At 40.4% G+C, this 21,032-nt stretch overlaps 1 protein-coding gene across 5 annotated transcripts in view; it reads right to left on the bottom strand.

The window, feature by feature from the left end:
* Window positions 1–21,032, bottom strand: part of MIA3 (MIA SH3 domain ER export factor 3) — a 57,991-nt gene that overhangs the window by 22,605 nt on the left and 14,354 nt on the right. For 3 of the 5 annotated variants that reach the window (XM_059413380.1, XM_059413381.1, XM_059413382.1), the window contains 2 exons: window positions 19,906–20,094; window positions 17,020–17,165 (listed from right to left, as the gene is read on the bottom strand). In XM_059413380.1, the coding sequence (XP_059269363.1) occupies window positions 17,020–17,165; window positions 19,906–20,094 (335 nt within the window). Of the gene's footprint in view, window positions 1–286; window positions 571–17,019; window positions 17,166–19,905; window positions 20,095–21,032 lie in introns of those variants that run through there. The other 2 variants (XM_059413383.1, XM_059413384.1) reach the window with 1 other exon arrangement.

Below are 21,032 nucleotides of genomic sequence, written 5' to 3'. Positions count from 1 at the left end.
ACCACAGTGCCAGGGGCCCCTAGAAAAGGACCCCAAGAGTTCATGACTTTCTACCGGAAAATAACACAGCGCCTGCTACAGTCTAAGAAATCAGTAGCAAATTAACAAGGGACGAAACCTTAAAATCACTCCCTCCGGGCTCCCTAAACAGCACTGCGACGTCCTGCCCGCCTCGGCCCTGACCCACTCCAGCTCTCCCTCCACCCGTCAGCGCGCCAACTCCGCTCACGACTCGTCTACCCGCCTGCCGGAGCCGGGGTCCCTCCCTGGGCATGCGGACCCTCACCTCCAGGAGCTTGGCTATGAAGGCTGCGTAAAGGACCGACAGGGGTCCCAGAAGTTCCGAGTCCCCGGGGGAAACGGTGACAGAAGGCACAGTGGCAGGAACAGAGTCCATCGTGAGGGGGAAGCTCAGAGGACGCCACGCTCCCCCCTCGCAACAGCACCGAAGCCCACTTTCCCACCGCTTCCTCCTCCGGAAAGGGTCCGGCTGAGGAGGCGGCACCGGGAGTGAACTTCGCCTTCCCGAGGCGAAGGCACTCTGCGCCTCTCTGCCGAACGCCTCCAAGGAAATACGTCATCAGACAATGCCCCTTTTATGACGTAGAGGCGCCTACGGAGGCCCGGCCCGCGGTGGGCGGGGCCACGCGCACGGAACCAACGGTCGGCGGAGCGACCCGCGCGGAGCAAACGGAGGCCGCGCGCTGACAGGAGCCTCACCTGCCGCAGGCGCTGGGGCCGCGGTGGCAGAGGAGCAGGCGCTGGGGCTGGAGAGAAACCTCGCGCTCGCGCCCCTCAAGGCCAGCCTTGTGTCACTGCGTGCCGAGACCGCAGGCACCTGTCCCACTGCCCAGGCGGGAGGGCAGCCTCTCCCACGCGCCGAGTAACGACACCCTCCCCGGTCTCCAGAGCGAGGCCTGCCTGCCCCAGGATCTCCAGTTCCCCGAAGCTCCGCTTTCCCCTCCCTAGTCCACAGGCTCCCGCTGTCTCACATTCCTGCAGGTGCTCTGGATAAGGCTGCTGCTAAGGAGCCACGTCATGTCCCGTCTGTTCTAGTTACGTGACTTTTGGAAAAGGACGGGGAATATGCATAGGCACGTTCTAAAAGTTGAAAAAACTGGGCGCCTGGGTGGCTCAGTGGGTTAAAAAGCCTCTGCCTTCGGCTCGGGTCATGGTCCCCGGGTCCTGGAAGGAGCCCCGCGTGGGACGCTGCTCAGCGGGGAGCCTGCTCCGCCCCCCCCATGCCTCTCTACTTGTGATCTCTGTCATAAATAAATAAAATCTTAAAGAAAAATAATAAATAAAAATTGAAAAAAACTTAGGACATGTAAAAGGGACAATGATGTTTGTAAATCTTTAAAGGTATGTCTTCCAGTTGAATATAAAAATGCAGAACAATCAGGAAAATCCTCAAAAAGAAGAGCAATGGAGGCAGGGAGGGAGGTGAAAAAAGGCCACGCAAAACAGTAGGGAACGGACCCAAGAATACAGATGGATTATGATCAGAACAGAAAATCCAAAAATATGCCCAACTGCTTTGAAAATTTAGAATATAATAGAAGTCAGCTGGGGAAGAAGACTTTAATAAGTGACGTTAGTATAGCTAAGCCATATGGAAAATGTTAAAATTGATTTTTTTCATAAGGATAAATTCCAAATGATCAGAAACCTGAACGTAAAAAATGAAAACAAGTACCAGAAGAGACATGAGTGAGTTTCTCGATGTATTATGAGTGATCAAAATTCCTAATTATGCCTCAAAATCCAAGAGAAAAGAATTGCCAACAACTACTTGAAAATAAAAAACGTGCCTAGCCCCTGCAATGCAAAAAAAAATACGAAGTGTCAAAAAAGTTTGACAACCAGAGAAAGAATATTTGTAACATTAGAGAAAAAGGGTTAATATTCCTAAAGTATGAAGAACTGTACAAGTAAGCAGAGAAGAAAACAGCCCCAAACCTATAGAAAAATGAGCTGAAATAAAAGAATCAGCAATTCTCAGGAAAAGAAATAGGAAAAGCTCACAAACATACGGAAACATGCTCTGCCCCACTCATAATAAAAGAAATACAAATTAAACCTACACTGAGATACCACTTCTCACTTGTACTGGCAAGATCTAAACATCTGACAACATATTCTATTGGTGAGAGAATGTAGGGGAAACAAGTACTCTCACATGTTGCTCATCATTCCACAAAATGACACAACCTCTATGAGTGGGAATTTAGCATCATCTCTCCAAGTTGTGTATTTACCTTTTGATGCAACAATCCCACTTCTAAAGATCTCAAAGATACTGTGGACACAACAAATGTTAAAAAGATATATAAACAAAACTATGTTATTCCAGCATTATTTATAAGTACAAAAGACTATAAACAACCAAAATGTTCATCAGTAGAAGAGTTGCTGAATACACTGAAGTTTACTGTGAAACTGGAAAAAAAATAAATTTTATATACTGCTAGAGTATGGTTTCCAGAATTTTTTTTTTTTTTTAAGGAGGGATGGAAAAAATGTAGAATACTACTTTTATGTGAGAAAGTAATGAGACAAATTAGTATTTTTTATGGCTCTGAGATAACATTCATATACAGGGGCGCCTGGGTGGCTCAGTGGGTTAAAGTCTCCACCTTCGGCTCAGGTCATGATCCCAGAGTCCTGGGATCAAGCCCCACATCTGGCTCTTTGCTCAGCGAGGAGCCTGCTTCCCTTCCATTCTCTCTGCCTACTTGTGATCTGGGTCTGTCAAATAAATAAAATCTTAAAAAAAAAAATTCACATATAATAAATGGCATATATTCAAAGTGCACAATCTGATAAATATCGACACACGAATACACCTGTGAGAACCTCATCACAGTCCAACTGAACATGTCCTTCACATGTCTCCTCATCACACCTCCTGCCACTTGTGGACTGGGCCTGCCCAAACAGAAGTTCTCTATCATAATAGTTTGCATTTCCTACAGTTTTATATATGAAATTTATAAACACCATGTATCTTACTTCTCTGGCTTATCTCACCAGCACAGAGATCCCCCCACGTTGCTCCATATATCAATAGGTAACTATTCCTTTTCGTTGCTGAATGGCATTTCACTGGATGGACCTAGCACAATTTGTTTATTTATTCAGCTGTTGACGGGCATTTGAGTTTTTCCCAGTTTTTAGCTTTTATGGATAGAGAGGCTGTGAATACTGATGGACAAGTACATGGATGTAGATGCAGAATTTATTTTTTCAAAGGTACATGCTTAGGAAAGGGATGGTTGGAGCATCTGACACACACCTTTCTAAGAAACTAACAACCAGTTTTCCAAGGTGATGAACCACTGTACATCCCCCACCAGGAGTGTGTATTTCCAGCTCCTCCACATCTTCTCCAACACTTGGTATTTTAATTTAAATCATTCTTTTTAATTTTAGTCATTCTAATAAGTATGTATGATATTTCATGGTGATTTTAATTTGCATTTCACTGAGAAGTAATGATGTTGAGCATTTTCTCATGTGCTTATTTCCTATGCACACATCTTATTTGGTGAAGTGTTAACTTTACTGGTTTATTTCTTATGAATGAGCTTTAAGAGTTCTTTATATATATTCTGCATATAAGTCTTTGTTCATATATAGACTTTCCAACGATTTTCTCCTAATCTGTGCCTTGTCTTTTCATTCACTTAACGGTGTATTATGAAAAGCAGGAATTTTTATTTTGATGAAATCCAAATTATCAAATTTTTCTTTTATGAATGAATCCTTTTTTTCGGTGTTAAATCTAAGAAATCTTTGTTTAACTTTTTTCTGTAAGTGTTATAGTTTTAGGTTTTACATCCAGTTCAATGAAGCATTTTGAGCTCATTTATGTTTATGACTGAGCTATGAATCAATTTTTTTTTGCACAGGGATATATCCAATAGTTCCAGTCCTGTTTGTTGAACAGATGTCTCTTTCTCCAATTTGTTTCTACCTTTGTCAGAAGTCCATTGCCAGGTGTGTATGGATCTACTTCTGAACTGTCTATTCTATTCCAGTGATCTTTTTGTCTATCTTACATTGATACCATGCTCTCCTAATTACCATAATTTTAGCATAAGTCTTGAAATCAGGTCATGTTTGTGTTGTTCAAGGTCCTTGGAATTTTCTATATCAATTGTATAATCAGCTTGTTGTTTTCTACCAAAAAATCCTCTTAAGATTTTGATCAGGATTATGTGGACTCTGGGGATCAAAATGGGGAACTTAATATTTAACATACTGTTTGTCATAGTGACAATATGATAGCTTAACAATATTTAGTCTTCTGACTCTCAAACAACCGATATCTCTCCATATTTAGGTCTTCAATTTCTATCAGCAATATTTTATATAGTTTTCAATTATAAGTCTCACAGTATTGCCAGGTATATCCTTAAGTATTTCATATATTTTGATGCTATTGTACACAGAAGGCTTGTTTTAATTTCCAACTGTTCATTGCTAGTACATAGAAATACAGATGCTTTTAAATGTTAATCTTTATCTGGCAATCTTACTAAACTGTAACTTTTTTGTAGATCCCACCAGATTTTTTTCATAGATTTCATAGATTTTTTCATAGTCTGCAGATAAAGACATTTTTACTCCTTCCTTCCCAATCTGTATGCTTTTTCTTTCTTTTTCTTGCCTTAGTACACTAGCCATTGTCTCACTGTGCCCCACTTCAGTGCTGAGTAGATGTGGTGAGAGTGGACATTGTCGTTTTATTTCTGATCTTGGGGGGAAACAATTATCCACCACTAAGTACGATGTTAGTTTAAGTTTTTCATAGAGGCTATTTTAAGCCCCCTTCTATTCCTGGTTTGCTACTATTGTTTTTAGCATCAGCAATAAACATTTGATTTTTTTTTTCAAATGCTTTATCTATCGAGCTGAAAATTTGGATTTTATTTTTTAAATTTGTTAATACGCTACTTATACTGACTAATTATCTAATGCTAAATGAATCTTGCATTCTTAGGATAAACCATGCTAGGTCATTATGTATTATACTTTTTATATGTTGTTGGGTTTGATTTGCTAAAATTGTAGAGTTTTTGTGCCTACATTCATGGCAGATACTAGTCTGGGGTTTTCTTTTCTCATTATATCTCTGTGTGGTTTGAATTCCCATCTTCAATTCTCTAAGAGTGAGTTTATATAGATTTTTTTTCTTCCTGACAAGTTTCATTGAATTCACCAGTGAAGCCATCTGGGCCTGGAGTTCTCTTTGTAGAAAGATTTTTAATAAACTCAATTTCTTTAATAGTCATAGGCTATTTTAGGTCATTTGTCTGTTAAGGAGGCTTTTCCAATTTGTGTCTTAGATGCTATTTCTTCATTTCAGCCACACTGTCAAATTAAGTGACATAAATTTTCATAATATTCCCTTTTAATTGTCTTAATTTCTGTAGAACCTATAGTGATGTCCCCATGTGATCGCAGACATTGGTAATGTGTCTCCTCGTTTATTTCCCTGATCACTCTGGCTAGAGGTTAATCAATTTTATTAATCTCAAAGAACCAGCTTTTATTTCCATTGGTTTTCCTTTTGTTTTCTATTTTATTAATTTATGCTCTTTATTTCTTTTCTTCTGCTTCAAGGGGATCAATCTGCTCTTTATCCTAGTCTCTAATAGTAGAAACGGAGGTCACTAGTCTGTTATAATATACATAGTGCTAAAAATTTCCAAGTAGTGCTTTACTGTTACTATACAAACTTGACATGCTGTTTTCTATTTTCATTCAGCTCAAAATATTGATTTCCCTTTTGATATCTTTGACGTATAAGTTATTCAGAAGTATGTCAGTTGGTTTCCAAATAATGGGGGACTTTCAAGAGATCTTTCTATTACTGATTTCTAATTTAGTTTTACTATGGCCAGAGAATATACTTTGTCTGATTTGAATCTCTCTGTATTTTGAACACTTGCTTTATGGTCCAGAATATGACTTGTCTTGGTAGATGCCCCACATGCACTCAAAAAGCATATATATTCTGCTCTTCTGGGGTATTCTATAAATGTCAGGTCAAGTTGGTTGACAGTGTTGTTCATATCTTCTAGAACCTTATTCATATTCGTATCTTCTAGAACCTTATTCTATTAGTTATTGAGAGGATATTGAAATCTCCAATCATAATTATATACTTATGTCTTTTTTTTCATTTAGTTTTATCAATTTTTGTTTCGTGTACTTTGAAGGTCTATTATTAAGCACAAACATTAAGAATTATGTTTGCTTGGGGCGCCTGGGTGGCTCAGTGGGTTAAGCCGCTGCCTTCCTCTCAGGTCATGATCTCAGGGTCCTGGGATCGAGTCCCGCATCGGGCTCTCTGTTGAGTGGAGAGCCTGCTTTCCTCTCTCTCTCTCTCTCTCTCTCTGCCTGTCTCTCTACTTGTGCTCTCTCTCTGTCAAATAAATAAATAAAATCTTTAAAAAAAAAAAAAAAGAATTATGTTTGCTTGACTACTTTATCCTAGAAAATAACTTCTTTATCCCTGGTAATATACTTTCCTCTGGAATCTACTTTATCTGATATTAATATAGCCACTCCAGCTCTTTTTAAATGTGGGATATCTTTTTCAATCTTTTTAACCTTCCTATGTGTTTTTATTTAAAGTGTGATTCTTAAAGGCATCTATTTGGGTATTGCTTCTTTACCCAATCCAACAATCTCTGCCTTTTAATTGGGGTATTTAAACAAGTTCTATTTAATGTAATTACTGATACGGTTAAGTTTAAAGGCATCATCTTTTTTTCTATTTATCCCATCTGTTCTCTGTTCCCTTGTTACCTTCATTCTGCCTTCGCTTGGATCAACTGTGCCCTCTTAATGATTCGAATTCGTCTCCTCTGTTGGCTTATTAGCGCATTATTTTGTTATTTTACTGTTTAGTTTAGTGATTATACCATACATCTTTAACTTACCACAGTCTACCTTCCCGTGATTTTGTACTACTTCATGTGCCATAAGAACTTTATAAGAGTTATTACCATTTCTTCCTCTCCTCACCTTCGTATTATTGTTGTCATATTTTTACTTTTACATATTTTTTAAACCCATGCTACAAAAAGTTAAATTTTGACGATATTTAAATAGTAAGATAATGGTTTTATATAACTACTTACACAGTTACCATTCCTGGCATTCTTCACCCCCTTTCTATGGCTTGACTATTTTCATCTGTCATTTTCTTTATGCCTAAAGGTCTTCCTTTAACATCTCTTATGGCACAGATGTGCTGGTGAATTCATTCAGCTCTTGTACATTGGGAAAAAAAAATCTTCATTCAATATTTGTTTTACAAAATTATTTTGCTATGATATTATAAGTCAACAATATTGTTCAAGTATGTTACAAGATATTATTCTACTGTATTCTCCTTTGCCTTCTGACGAGAAATCTTGATGTTAACCTTATCTTAATCCCTCTCTATGTAAAATGCCTTTTATCCCCCTCTGCTTTTAAGATTGCTCTTTATCACATATTATGGGCAATTCGATTATGATTACCTCAATGTAGTTTTCTTCATGCTTTGTATGTTTGGGTTTCATTGAACTTCCTGAGTATGTGATCTACAGTTTTCATAAATTTTAGATATTTTTAGTCATTATGTCTTTAAATATTTTTCTGAACACCTCTTCTATCCTGTCCTCCAGTGATTCCAGTTACATTTATTAGGCTGCTTGAAAGTGTCTCACAGTTCACAGATGACCTCATCATTTTTCTTGAGTCATTTTTCCCTATGTAATTCATTTTGGATAGCTTCTATAGTTATGCCTTCAAGTTCACTAACCTTTTCATCTACAATGTCTAGTCTAGCATTCATCCCAACCAGGGTGGCACTGCAGTTTTCAACCTGTAAGACTGATTTGGGTCTTTTTTTTTTTTTTTTAATCTTTCATGTCTCCACTTAACTCCTAACATCCAAAATACAGTAATAATAACTATTTTAATACCCTTGCCTAATTCTAACATCTCTGATAGTTCTTGGTTGGTTTTGATAGGTTGATTTTTCTCCTCTTCATGTTTCTATTTTTTTTTGCCTCTTTGCATGCCTGAAAACCTCTGATTAGATGTCATGTATTATGAACAAATGTGATGGTTAATTTTGTGTCAACTCTTCTAGTTATGGAGTAACCAAATTAAACCTTATTTTTGAGTTTGTCTGTGAAAGTGTTTCCATGTGAGGTTAGCACTTGAATTGATGTCCTCTGTAAAGGAGGTTGCCCTTCCTGCTATGGGTAGGCAACATCCAATCTACTGAACAAACTGCGAAAGGAATTCACCCCTTCCTGCCTGATTCCTTGAGCTGGGACATCATTTTTCTTCCACCCTTGGTACTTCTGGTTCTCAGGCCTTCAGACCATCAGCTCCCCTTTGGACTCAGCCTGAGTTACGCCACTGCCTTCCTGGGTGTCCAGCTTATAGAAAGCAGACTGCGGAATTTCTCAGCCTCCAATTGTGTGTATGTCAATTCCTTATAATAAACCTCTTCTACTTATCCATCTGTGTATGGGGGTCCCATATTTGTTTTGTTTCTCTAGAGAACCTTGACTAGTATAACAAACATTCTCGAACATTGTTCTGTTTGCTCAGATACTTTGATTCTTTTGCATCTTGCTTTTAAGGCTTCCTAGGCAAGACGAGCAGATTTAGTCTGAGGTGACACCCTTCTGAGTACTTTATCCAATTTTCCTGGAATTATAAGGTATATTCTTGGCCTTGTGTCAGGAACTACTCCCTCTAATCACTTGGGCGGTTTCTCTGACATTGAATAATGTTGTCAAACTCCTGCTGATGAATACTCAAAGGGGACCTTTCACAGATCCCACAGCTCGCTCTGCCTGCTGTGTTCTCCCCTTGGTACTCAGCCCTATGAACTCTAGCTGCCTCGCTTTCCCTGGACTCTCAGCTCCATCTCAATTCAGGGTTCTTCACATCTATGCTACAACCAGGGAACTCCTTCAGTGCCGTATGCAGCCGTAACTGCAGAGCTCATAGCACTGGTTCACTCTTTCAGAAATTACTCTCCTTTGTTACCTGATGTCCGGGGTCTTGAAAGCAGTTTCATTTATTTTGCCTCAGTTTTTTTTTTTTTTTTCTTTTCAGTTGTTTCAGTAAGGAAGGTAGATAAAGCCAGAATCTTGGCTAAATGCAAAAATTATTTGCTTATTTTTAAATAAGATAATGAAATTAATTTTTAAAATTACTCACAGAGGAGGTAACAACAGGTTCAATGGAACTGAGACAAAGCCTAGACTTCTCTGAAATTTTACAAATTGTTTTGTAAATTGGCATTGGAGCTTGTAAATATGTTAGATACTTATCAAACAAGACAAAGCAAAACAAAAAATATTTTAAAGTAACCCTTAAAAAGAGCAAGCAAAAATGAAACAGTTGACCTAACTGTGAATCAAACTGATGGCAGGAGAACAGAAAGGAATTCTTTTTAAGCATGTACTAGAGGGATATACCTTAAAAACAAAAATAACTGCAAAACATCCTGAAAACATTTTCAATAACAAATATGTTACTGAACATAAGGTGTTGATATAGGTATTTTTAAAGCTGTTTGAATATTGTACAATAAAAAATAAATGTGCTGACGTCATGGAAACCTGAGATTTCCAACACTGGAGAAAGAAAGTACATGTGTAAGATAGATGAGGTTAAGTAAAGTCCCTCGAGCATCCTGAATTTCTTTTAGGAGTATCCATATGGCACCAAGATGACTGTTCACACACACAAAAACTATGTCTGTCCTAGCTTTGTCTGCTGAAAAGGTCTAGAAATGTTGGCCGACTCAAAAGCAATAAACAACCTAAGTACCGAGACTGTGGTCTTTAAATACCATTTCCCATCAAAAGGAATCAGGACTTCCCTGGAGAAAGGACTTTTTCACGACCTGGGCAAGAAATGTAGATGAGCGTAGACTATCTTACCACACTAGAAGGCAAGGAAGCGGTCAGTGAGCACTGGGTGGTGTCAGAAAGGCCCAGAAGCAAGGTGAAAAGGTTCCAAATTCAAAGAAATTGAACACTGAGAAGAATAAGAATTACAGCTAATTAAAACACTCCAAATATTTTTAAATTCACGACATCATAATGATCAGAAAGAGTTAGAAGAAACACACCAAAAAAATCCTTTTGGCATCTTTTTATAAAGCCACGAAGACAACTCATTATTCTGGGAAGTATTTAAATAGAACCAAATATTTATACTGCCTGAACTATACAAACCAAATCTCAGTGTAAAGAATACTTGATTATAAACTTCTTTTTGGAGAAATATCCCACCTTTTAAATGAAGCAGGAACAACATGATCAGCATATCAGCATTCTGCCGCCTATAATATTTTTGACAGATTTAGTCAATGTCACCAATAACTAGTGACATCAAAAATGGAAGGAGAGGGCTGCCTGGGTGGCTCAGTCATGATCTGACTCTTGATTTCAGCTCAGGTCGTGATCTAAAGGTCATGAGATGGAGCTCTGCGTTGTTTTCTGTCCTCAGTGCAGAATCTGCCCAAGATTCTCTCTCTCCTTCTCCCTCTGCCCTTCCCCCTGCTTCTGTGCACGCTCTTTCTCTTTTTTTCTCTTTCTAAATATATAAAATCTTTAAAAAAAAAAAAAAAATAGAGGAGCCTCTAGTCATTAGACAGCTCCTGCTGAAAGTACACATCTCCTACTAAGTATCTTTGCCAATCATACCGAGCCTGAATCTGACTACTGATTCCCAGTAAATATAAAGAACCAGGGAAACATGTTCAGTCATATTGGAGGCTGCGGTTAGCAAGATACAGACCATGATAACCCCTAGAAGGTAAACGAGCCTATTTCCGCAGTAAATATATTCCAACAGCACTAAACAAACTAAAGGAGAAATCTACAGAGGAAATGATATTCGTGCCCTCCCCCGAAATAACCAGAAAATCAGGTAGAGAACAACAGGCAGCAAGCAGCTGTGACCCCCGAGGGAAGAGAAACAAACGAGGTGAGCCTGGAGATCCCCCAGCTTTCTACCAGGAGGTACTTTCTAGGCCCCAGTACCGGGAGGGAGAAACCCTGTGAGTCCCCCAGTCTCGCCAAGGAGGCGGAGAACAGAGTTCAGGGAGACTGAGGTATGGGAACCGGGCCAGGAAAAGCACCGGAAAGAGGAGAACTACAGAAAAAGGCTTCTAGAAATCTGCAAGGGGGTTTCCTTTGATCTTCGCTGAATCTGAGGCAGCACCTGTATAAAGTAAGATGTTTAACGGAAGATCTGAGGCTGGACAAAAAGCACGGCTGCCAGGACGCTGGAAGCTGAAGAGTTCCCAGAGAGAACAAGGGCCTGGGAGGCGAATCATGTTCCAGCCAGTTAGAGCAACCTGACCCTGTTCAAGGCATTCAGCAGACTCCAGAAGAATCACGCCTCACGAGCAGGGCTATTCTAACTCTCGAATAAAGACTACTGCGTACACATCCCTACCAAATCTTAAAAACAAGACTAGAAAGGATCAAGCTGGTCCCCAAGTAACAACAGTCCAGGAAAAGCAAACTCTGATACTTTTAGAGGAAGCCACTAAAAAGCAGTTACTCAACAATGTAACATTCACCGGGCCTAGCACCCAGCAACAACAAATCACCAGACGTGTAAAAAAGCAGGAAAATATGTCCCATGAGGAGGAGATAAATCAATCTCTAAAAACAGACCAAGAAGTTGCAACAGAGATGACAGAATTAATTTGCTAAAAAGAACTTTAAAGATTATTATTTAGAAGTATATTAAGAATTAAAAGAAAGCCATGACCATATTGACAAAAGGTAGAAGATACAAAATAGAATTAAGTGCACCTTTAAGAGCTGAAAAATAAAATATCAGAAGTGAAAATTTCACAAAAGGTCAATGAATGTGAAGACAGTAATGGGAATATCTACACAGAATCAAAGACGTAAGAGACCGAAAATCAACAAGAGAACAAGGCCTCAGTGACCTATGGAACACCATAGCGGTCTTAACATACATGTAATTAGAGTCCAAGAAGGAAAGGCAAGAGAAGAGGGATACAAAAAAATCTAAAGAAATAATGTGAAAACTCATCAAACCGGATACAGTAAGAGTGACTTTTACTAAAAGTAATCATGGTTCAATTAACCTGACTTTTTTATTTTATTTTTTTTTTTAAAGATTTTATTTATTTATTTGACAGAGAGAAATTACAAGTACACTGAGAGGCAGGCAGAGAGAGAGAGAGAAGGAAGCAGGCTCCCTGCTGAGCAGAGAGCCCGATGCGGGACTCGATCCCAGGACCCTGAGATCATGACCTGAGCCGAAGGCAGCGGCTTAACCCACTGAGCCACCCAGGCGCCCTAACCTGACTTTTTTAAAAGGTGTGTTTATTAAAAGATGACATGACCACCTATCTGCCCAGAGAAGCCTATGAAATGTGCAAAAAAAATCCTATAACTAATAAATTTAATAAGGTATTAAGATACAAGGTCAATCAATATACAAACACCAATTGTATTTCTATAAACACAAAACAACTATAAATGAGATGTAAGACCGACACCATTTACAACATGAAAAGTCACAAAAAACACAAGCATATGTTAACAATATGCATGAAATCAGTACACAGAGACTAAGGAAGTTTCTTAGCAGTGTCCTGGATGTCTCTTACAGACCTTCTTTAGATCTGTGTAGATGAACTTAGTTCTTAGATTAGAAGCCTTAATATCTGTTGACATCAATTCTCCTTAAACTCATCTATAGATTCAACACAGTAACAAAATCTCACCAAGTTTTTTTTATAAAAGTTGCTGTTGGTTCCAAAATTTCTACGGAAATGCAAAGAAACCAAGATAGCCAAAACAATTTTGCCAAAGGACTACCCGATTCTAAGACCCACTATAAAGCTATACTAACCAGAAAAGTGCGTTATTATCTTAGAATAAAAACATAAATCAATGAAACAGATTTGAGTCCAGAGGGATTCACAAATATGGTCAGCTGATTTCAACTCAATGTGCCAAGGTAATCTCAAGGGAAAAGAAATGCTACAGGAGCAACTGGATATCCACAGGAGGAAAAAAATGAAATGTGACACCATTCACAAAAATCAACTCAACATGGAGCGGAGACCTAAGCATGAAAAGTATTAACTATAAAACTTCTGGAAGGAAACATGAGAAAATATTTGCATCTTTGGAATGACCTATGATTCCTTGAGCAGGAAACAAAATGCACTAACCATGAAAGTAAAAATTAACAAAATGGTATTCTATCAAAATTACAAATTTGCGGGACGACTGGTGACTCAGTGGGTTAAAGCCTCTGCTTTTGGCTCAGGTCATGGTCTCAGGGTCCTGAGATTGAGCCCCGCATCGGGCTCTCTGCTCAGCATGGAGCCTGCTTCCCCCCTCTCTCTGCCTGTCTCTCTGCCTACGTGTGATCTGTGTCTGTCAAATAAATAAATAAAATCTTAAAAAGGAATTTTTTTTAAAAAATTACAAATTTGCTCTTCAAAAACAGTGTCAAAAAACTGAATAGCCAGGAAATAAACCAGAAGAAATTATTCGTAATATACATCTGACAAAGGAGTTGTATCCAAAATATAAGAAGAACTCTTAGACCTTAGTATTTAGAAGGAAAATAACCCAGTTTAAGAAAGGGCAAGGGGCGCCTGGTGGCTTAGTTGGTTAAGTGTCTGCCTTGGCTCAGCTGTGATCTTAAGGTCCCAGGACTAAGCCCCAAGTCAGGCTGCCTACTCACCAGGGAGTCTGTTTCTCCCTCTCCCTCTGCCTCCCCCATGCTTGCTCACTCTCTCAAATAAATAAAAGCTTTAAAAAAAAAAAAAGGCAAAAGAGGGGCACCCGACTGGCTCAGTCAAAAGAGCACACAATTCTTGATCTTGGGGTAATAAGTTCAAACCCCACGCTGGGTATAGAAACTGCTTAAATTAATAAAATAAACTTTTTTTAAAAAGGGCAAAAGAAAATAAATACATAAATAAATTTTAAAACGGCAAAAGATTTGAAAAGCTATTTCACGGATGAACACACAAAATATATGGCCACCCAAAAAACTGCTCAGCATCATAAATCATGAAGAAATACAAATAAAACCACAAAGATATGCCTACTGGAATGGCTACAATTTAGGACTGATAATACCAAGTGTTAGCAAATATGGGACCAACTGAAGGGTCATAAATTGCCAGTGGAAGAAGAAATTGGGACACTTCTGAGACCTGTCTGGCAGCTTCTTTTAAGATAAAGCAAACTGACCATTTGGCTGGGCAGTTTTACTCCTCGGTATCACTCCCATTTTATAATTATAATTGTACAACAGGAAAACCTAATCTGTAGTGAAAAAAAGGGTTGCCAGGAGCAGGCGGTAAGGGAGAGAAACTGGGGAGGTACATGAGAAACTCGTGTGAATGAAGGAATGTTCCATGTCTTGGTTATGACTGTTTTTACATGAGTGAATACCTTTGTTAAAACTCACTGAGCTGTATTCTTAAAATGGGTACTCTTTACTGTATATAATTTATATCTGATTTTAAGTTGATTTTAAGATATATAGCAGCCTACTACAACATCCGGACCTCAAGAGGATCCTGATTTGAATAAAAGCAATTTTTAAAAAGCAGGGGAGGGGATTTCGAATGTGTCCAACCTTGGGTGATACTAAGGAATTACTGCTAAGCTGGGTAATGGGCTCATGGGCTCATTTTACAATTGTCTCTGCTTTTGTATGTTTGAAATTTTCCACAACAAAACACTTTTAAAAAGTAAAGAATAACTTCAAATGTTTAAAGGGTTATTATGTAGAAAAAGAATTCAATTCTAGGAAGAGTCACGTGGAAGAAAATCTGGAGTCAATAAGAGAATGTACATGCCAAGAGAGCATCAGTGAGTGGCCTTGTAAGGTTAGGACACTCTTGCTAGGAACTGCTGACGCCCAGATCCCGTAACTACCTGCCAGGGTGCAGGAGAGGAAATTACTACAATTTGTGAAGCTAACCAAGCTGCCCTCGAGGGTCCCTTCCTGCTCTAAGACTCCATTACCTGGAGATCCCTGAATCTGCCTCCTGGTTCAGTTTTCCAGAACAAGCCAGCACCCCATTCCTCCCCAGCCCTACCAAATAATTATCTATACTGTTTGATACTTCACGGAAACGATTTCAAATATTTTCCATTTTCCCCCATGTTCATATATATCTGAAATGCCATTTTCTTAAACCTTTTCAAAATCAGAATCATGCCTTGTACCTCTTAGAATCTTGTACTCCTAACACATTACTGGGCCATCAAAATGCCTTCTTGACAACACCTTTCAGGTCAATGTTGCTTTGTAACAATTTGCCCTTTTCCCTCACCGTTCCTGTGTCTTCTCCTGCCATCCCACAAGTGGAGACCCTGTCCTATATAACCTCTGTGTCCCCCAGTCCTATATAAACTCTGTGTCCCCCAACCCAGACCTAGAACAGGGCTCTGGGCATAGCCACCAAGAAAGTAAAGAATTTCTCCCACATCTGGAGCCTGTTAAAGTTCTGAAGTGACAAGGATTCATCCTGATGATTAAATCTGAATTTGGAGATTGCCTTAATCACTGAAAATTTCATTATTCTAACTGCACAAACCACCACAGCCATAGAGAAAACAGGAAAATCTTTCCCACCCTGGTGGCCTTAATCCTGAATTCCCCAGGTATTCAATGTCTTGACACTGCCCTCTGACCACCCAAATGAGAAGTGCACAGCGGGTGAGATCCTACAAAATGCCAGGCATGGCACTAGACACTTTATCATCGAGTCATTTAATTCTTCCAACACCTGGAGTAGGCATCATCTGCATTTGGAAGATGTATGACAGCTACACACAGTTTAGTAATTTGCCCAAGCTTCTAGAGGATGCATCGGGGATTTGAAACAAGATCATCCTGCCTCAAAACTCATGCATTTTTATGGAACAGAAAAGAAAAAAGGGAAAACAAAACAAAAAAACACAACTCTTTCCTACGCAAGTCTTGAAATAACAGAACCTAATGGAAAAATATTTTTGTGGGAGGATACTTTCTCTACAGGTCCAAGGACAACCTGGCCTCCAACTTCTGAAAGCTTGCTCATTCCCACAATTTACCAAGAAAAATGTCCAATTTCAACAAATACCACAAGAGGGAGCTAAGTCCTAAAAAGCTCAGATCTACTTCCAGCTAGATTAAATGTCTTGTCTGGATCATGACTCCTTTAAGAAAGATAAATCTGAAGAGATACTGTGTCATAAGTGGCTCTTTCTAAGAAACAAATCTAATCACATCACTTTCCTGCTTAAAACCTTCCAAGGATCCCCATCCCAAACAATGTAACACCACCTGTCATGATCCACAACTTCCGTTATGGTTGGCCGGCTTTCCTCCAAAGACCACCCCCCCTTGACTGCTCTAGCTGCACGAGCAAGGCTTCCGCGCTTCCTCAAAAGGCCTTTTCTTTGTAATTGCTTCCATGCTATTTCTTCGTCCTGACTGCATGCCACCCCTATCTCCCTCTTCCCACCCCTTCCATTTAGCAACAGCCTACATCAAACTCCCATTCATCCTTCAACTCCCGCCGAAACACGTCTCAGCTAACTTCAGACCTTCTCCGCCCAGCCTCCCACCACGATGAACCAACTTATCCAACACCTCACTCTACCACCAGGTAAATACTTTCTGCCCACAATATGCCTCCCGTGGAAGTCCTCATCTCCCTGGAAGACTAAGAGGTCCTGGAGGGGAAGAGCCATGTTTTACAGCCAGCACGGACACAGCGCAGATCCTCTCCAAGGGTGGAACTGCACTAAGAACCCAGCAAATTATACACTTGTGGTTTGCTTCAGAGGCTAACATAAAGGATCGGCACAAATTTTCATAAAGACATTTTAAGCTCTTTACCTCATGCTCAAGATCAACTCAAAAACTGTAATCAATCAACATTCTATCTGAAGAAACTATGTATGTCGGACTTACCGTCTTAGTTAAATAAAATATGAATGAATATATTAAAAGAATTGCATTTTCCAAAGGTGTGACACTTGCTGGCTCTTCAGCATTTGTTTCTAGTTGCTTTTTTGCATCAACAGCATCAACAGGACTGCTTTCTGTTGTAATTATCCCTAAAATTGAGGGTGAAAATTAATATTTTATTTAAGGCTTTAGAGTAAGACTTGTTTCTCTCCATTTAAAATATCTATTGAGGGGCGCCTGGGTGGCTCAGTGGGTTAAGCCGCTGCCTTCGGCTCGGGTCATGATCTCAGGGTCCTGGGATCGAGCCCCGCATCGGGCTCTCTGCTCCACAGGGAGCCTGCTTCCCTTTCTCTCTCTCTCTGCCTGCCTCTCTGCCTACTTGTGATCTCTGTCTGTCAAATAAATAAATAAAACCTTTAAAAATAAATAAATAAATAAGTAAATAAATAAAATAAAATAAAATATCTATTGAGTGCCCACTGAATATTAGTCAGTGGCTTCTCTTAAAGACTTACATGGTTTAATGGCACCTTGCTGGCTCAGTAGGTAGAGCATGTGACTCTTGATCTCAGAGTCATGAGTTCGAACCCCATGCTGGGGATAGAGATTACTTAAAATAATAAAATATTTACTTAAAAAAATATATATATAGCTTTTATATGTCTTATATAAAGACTTATATAACTTATATAATTTTTTCCTTAAAGAATTATAAAAAGAAGGGGCACCTGGGTGGCTCAGTTGATTAAAGAGTCTGCCTTCAGCTCAGGTTATGATCCCAGGGTCCTGAGACTGAGCCCCGCATCCAGTTCCCTGCTCAGCAAGGAGTCTGCTTCTCCCTCTCCCTCTGCTCCTCCCCCCTGCTCGTACTCTCTCCCTCTCAAATAAAATAAAAATTATAAAGAGAACAAAATTCAGAATGCCCATTAGAGCCATCATACCCTTCCGCTATGAAATGAGCTCACCTCCAACAAAATCTACTCCACACTGAGAAAGGCGGAATATTATATTTTTCCCACACAGACACAGTTGCCTTTAACAAACATTTAGTGCTGGTGAAGCACTGTGTTAGAGACATCAGGCAAACCAGGAGTGAGCGCCAGTGTGCAGACCTGCAGGTCGGAGAGTCCGATGCTCAGCCCGGCGTCTGGCACCTGGCAGGCACTCGGTGGCCGCTGACCGAACGGACGAATGACAGTTCCACAAAAGAGAATATGGCAAATGCCTAGAGACCCTAACAGGAACTGCTGACAGCTTCGGGGGGATCCGCCTAAGAGGTAGGATTCCAGCATTGTGTGAAAGGGTTTCACCCGCAGAGGTGATGGGGAGGGATTTCAGTTTGAATTACTTGAGTCTGGGACACATCTTAGGAAACCACTAGAAGTTCAAGCAGCAATTAGTGATGGGTGGGGCAGGGGCCTCCTGCGTCTCCTCCAACCAGGAGATTCCACTCACTACTGATCTGGGAACCTGACCTCTGAAATGTTCTGTGTCAGGCGAGCATCTCCACGTCAGAGACGCAAGAAGGGATATTTGCGAAGATGAGCCCATAAAGGCAGTCGATGTTATTTTGTGACAGACCTTAAAGGACAAGGCAAAAAATCTGTTTTTAATTCTGCAAGCAGAACTTTTCCTAGCCCTGACAGTTTTTGAGCAAGAGAATAACAAGACTTGATGGTATATGACTCATTTTCAGTAAGGAGAACGCTTCTGACTGAAAGTTTAGAACCAGAGAGAATGACGCATGAATGTTCCCCTGGAACACGGGAGACGTCTGATACGTCATTTCTTCTCGAATTTGCAGAATTCCTCCCCACGCTGGCTTCTCTGGTACTCTGAAGAGAGGGGGAGGGTCCAGCCAGGGCTACCAGGTCTCACGGTATCACAGGGAAATGCTACAGCCACAGTTAGAGACCACAACCTCTAAGAACACAAAAACGGTAATGAAATCACGCCACAACAGCGGACACGCAAAACAGCACGACCAGCTCTTCTTCATTGGAACCTAGTGATACCATTACTGGGGCTGGATTATTATTTTAAACATTTTCCTCAATTCAAGGGAAATGAGCTGCTCTCAACTGACTGCTGTGCTCTGTGATGCGGCCATATGGACCGGCCACTCGGGACCACCACACACTGCCAAGTCCTGCACTGTTCCCTATGGAGAGCTACCAGGCGTAAATGTCCCCTCCGCGGTTTTTAAAAAGGTTCTTGCCCAGTCTAGGCAGCAAATGAACAAAAGAGCTAAGCCACAGCGTAGTCTACCGGGGGCAGGCCGGGGTGGAGGGACTACGGAGTGGGGAGAAAACACGGAATTTGTGAGTTTCAGCAGAGCGGTTCTCAAACTTTCAAGGGATCAGAATTTCCTGGAGGGCCTGTGAAACACAGCTTGCTGGTCTCCTCCCCCAGAGTTTCTGATGCCTCTGGTCTGGCTGAAAACTGTTTATATTCTACTGTGTTAGAACATAAGGCTTCTTAGAATAATATTTAGATTAAAATTATTCACATAAGTAATGACAGCCAAACACTGGTTTTTGGTTACAGTTTCTGGTCTTTTTCGTACTGCTGATCTCCACCCGCCTTGACTCCTGCTTTTCTTTCCCTTCTGGGGTTTCTTATTTCTTAAACTCACTCATTGAGCCTCTTTTATTCTCCCTTCTGATTTCCTACCTTTAAGAACAAATGTCCACGGGTGCCTGGCGGGCTCAGTTGGTAGAACATTTGACTCCTGATCTTGGGGTCATGAGTTTGAGCCACACACTGGGTGCAGAGATTACTTAAATAAATAAATATAAAAGGGGGGGAGAAAGAACAAATAAAAAAGAGCATAGAAGCTCTCCTTTATGACATACCTCTACTTCATAGAGAAAAATCTGCAAAGTTTACCTCGGTCTATGTCTTTCTCAGTATTTGGCTCCTGTGACACGTCTGGGCCACCCTTGTCACCAGTCACAGGTTGATCCAACTGGCTGGGCTCTTTGAGAATCTGTACTTTAAGGTCCTCTGCATTATCTTGCGGGAAATTGTCTTCTGGGTTATCTTGTGGGAAATTATCTTCCAGGTGTGGCTGCCTCCCTACAGGGAAGAAGAATGCATTGGGCTGGCAAAGCCTGCTCACACTCCCCACTCTGCCTTTCCCACTGGACAGCTCCGCCTCACCATCCACCCCCCAGCGCTCCTCGACTGCCCTCCACATCCTGGTACCCCAGGGAGCACACATGAGCAGGGAAGTAAGAGTTTCTGCTGCTTTTGTCTCACTTCACAGACAGCTAAAATTTATAAGGCAAATCTTCTTCCAAGTATTTTATAAACAAACACATTTATGGTAGGGCCTTCAATAACCTAACTTTCCTTGGCAAATCAACACATCGTCACACAGATAAAGGTACAGAAGAGAATCCAGTCAAGCGCAGAAACATGAAACATCTACTCCGCGCAGGAAGACCACGAACTCCTTCATGACAAGCATGCTTATTTCCAGAGCTAGCACAAAGAAGCCCATTACGTACAAAGACAGTCTGAAGTACCTCTCAAATATTTCCAGAGCATGTCTAATCGTCAAAGAGAGGGAACCCACTTCTTTCCCCAAGAGGCTCAGGCCATGGCCCAATGCAACCCAGAGCAAAGATGAATTACTTTAAAGCCTCATAGTTTACCTGAAAATTCATAAGAGTGCTTGCACTCTAATGCAAAACAGATCTGCTTTGATTATACACAAAAATGTTCCCCTCCCCCAAATTCTCCGGAAAAATTGGTCCTCTGGGAAGACACATTTATTCTTGTGACTTTATGTCTCCCTGGTATTCTATCATAAGTCTCAGTTAAAATACCTCAGTCTTAAAAGCACAGGGACACAGAATAGGGCACGGAATGAGGAATCAAGTTATATCAGGATACTGGCTCAGGGTCTATTCAATTGCTATTTACAAAAAGGCTTCTATGTGTCAAGTGCTGCATCAGAGAGCTCCGTGTCCCCAGTTCCATCACTGATTAATCTAAATGCAAGAATCCTA

This window comes from Mustela nigripes, chromosome 10 (assembly GCF_022355385.1).
Source record: "Mustela nigripes isolate SB6536 chromosome 10, MUSNIG.SB6536, whole genome shotgun sequence".
Classification (NCBI taxonomy): Eukaryota; Metazoa; Chordata; class Mammalia; order Carnivora; family Mustelidae; genus Mustela; species Mustela nigripes.
Note: the sequence above shows the minus strand (reverse complement) of the source record. Positions and strands in the feature narration are given on the sequence as shown.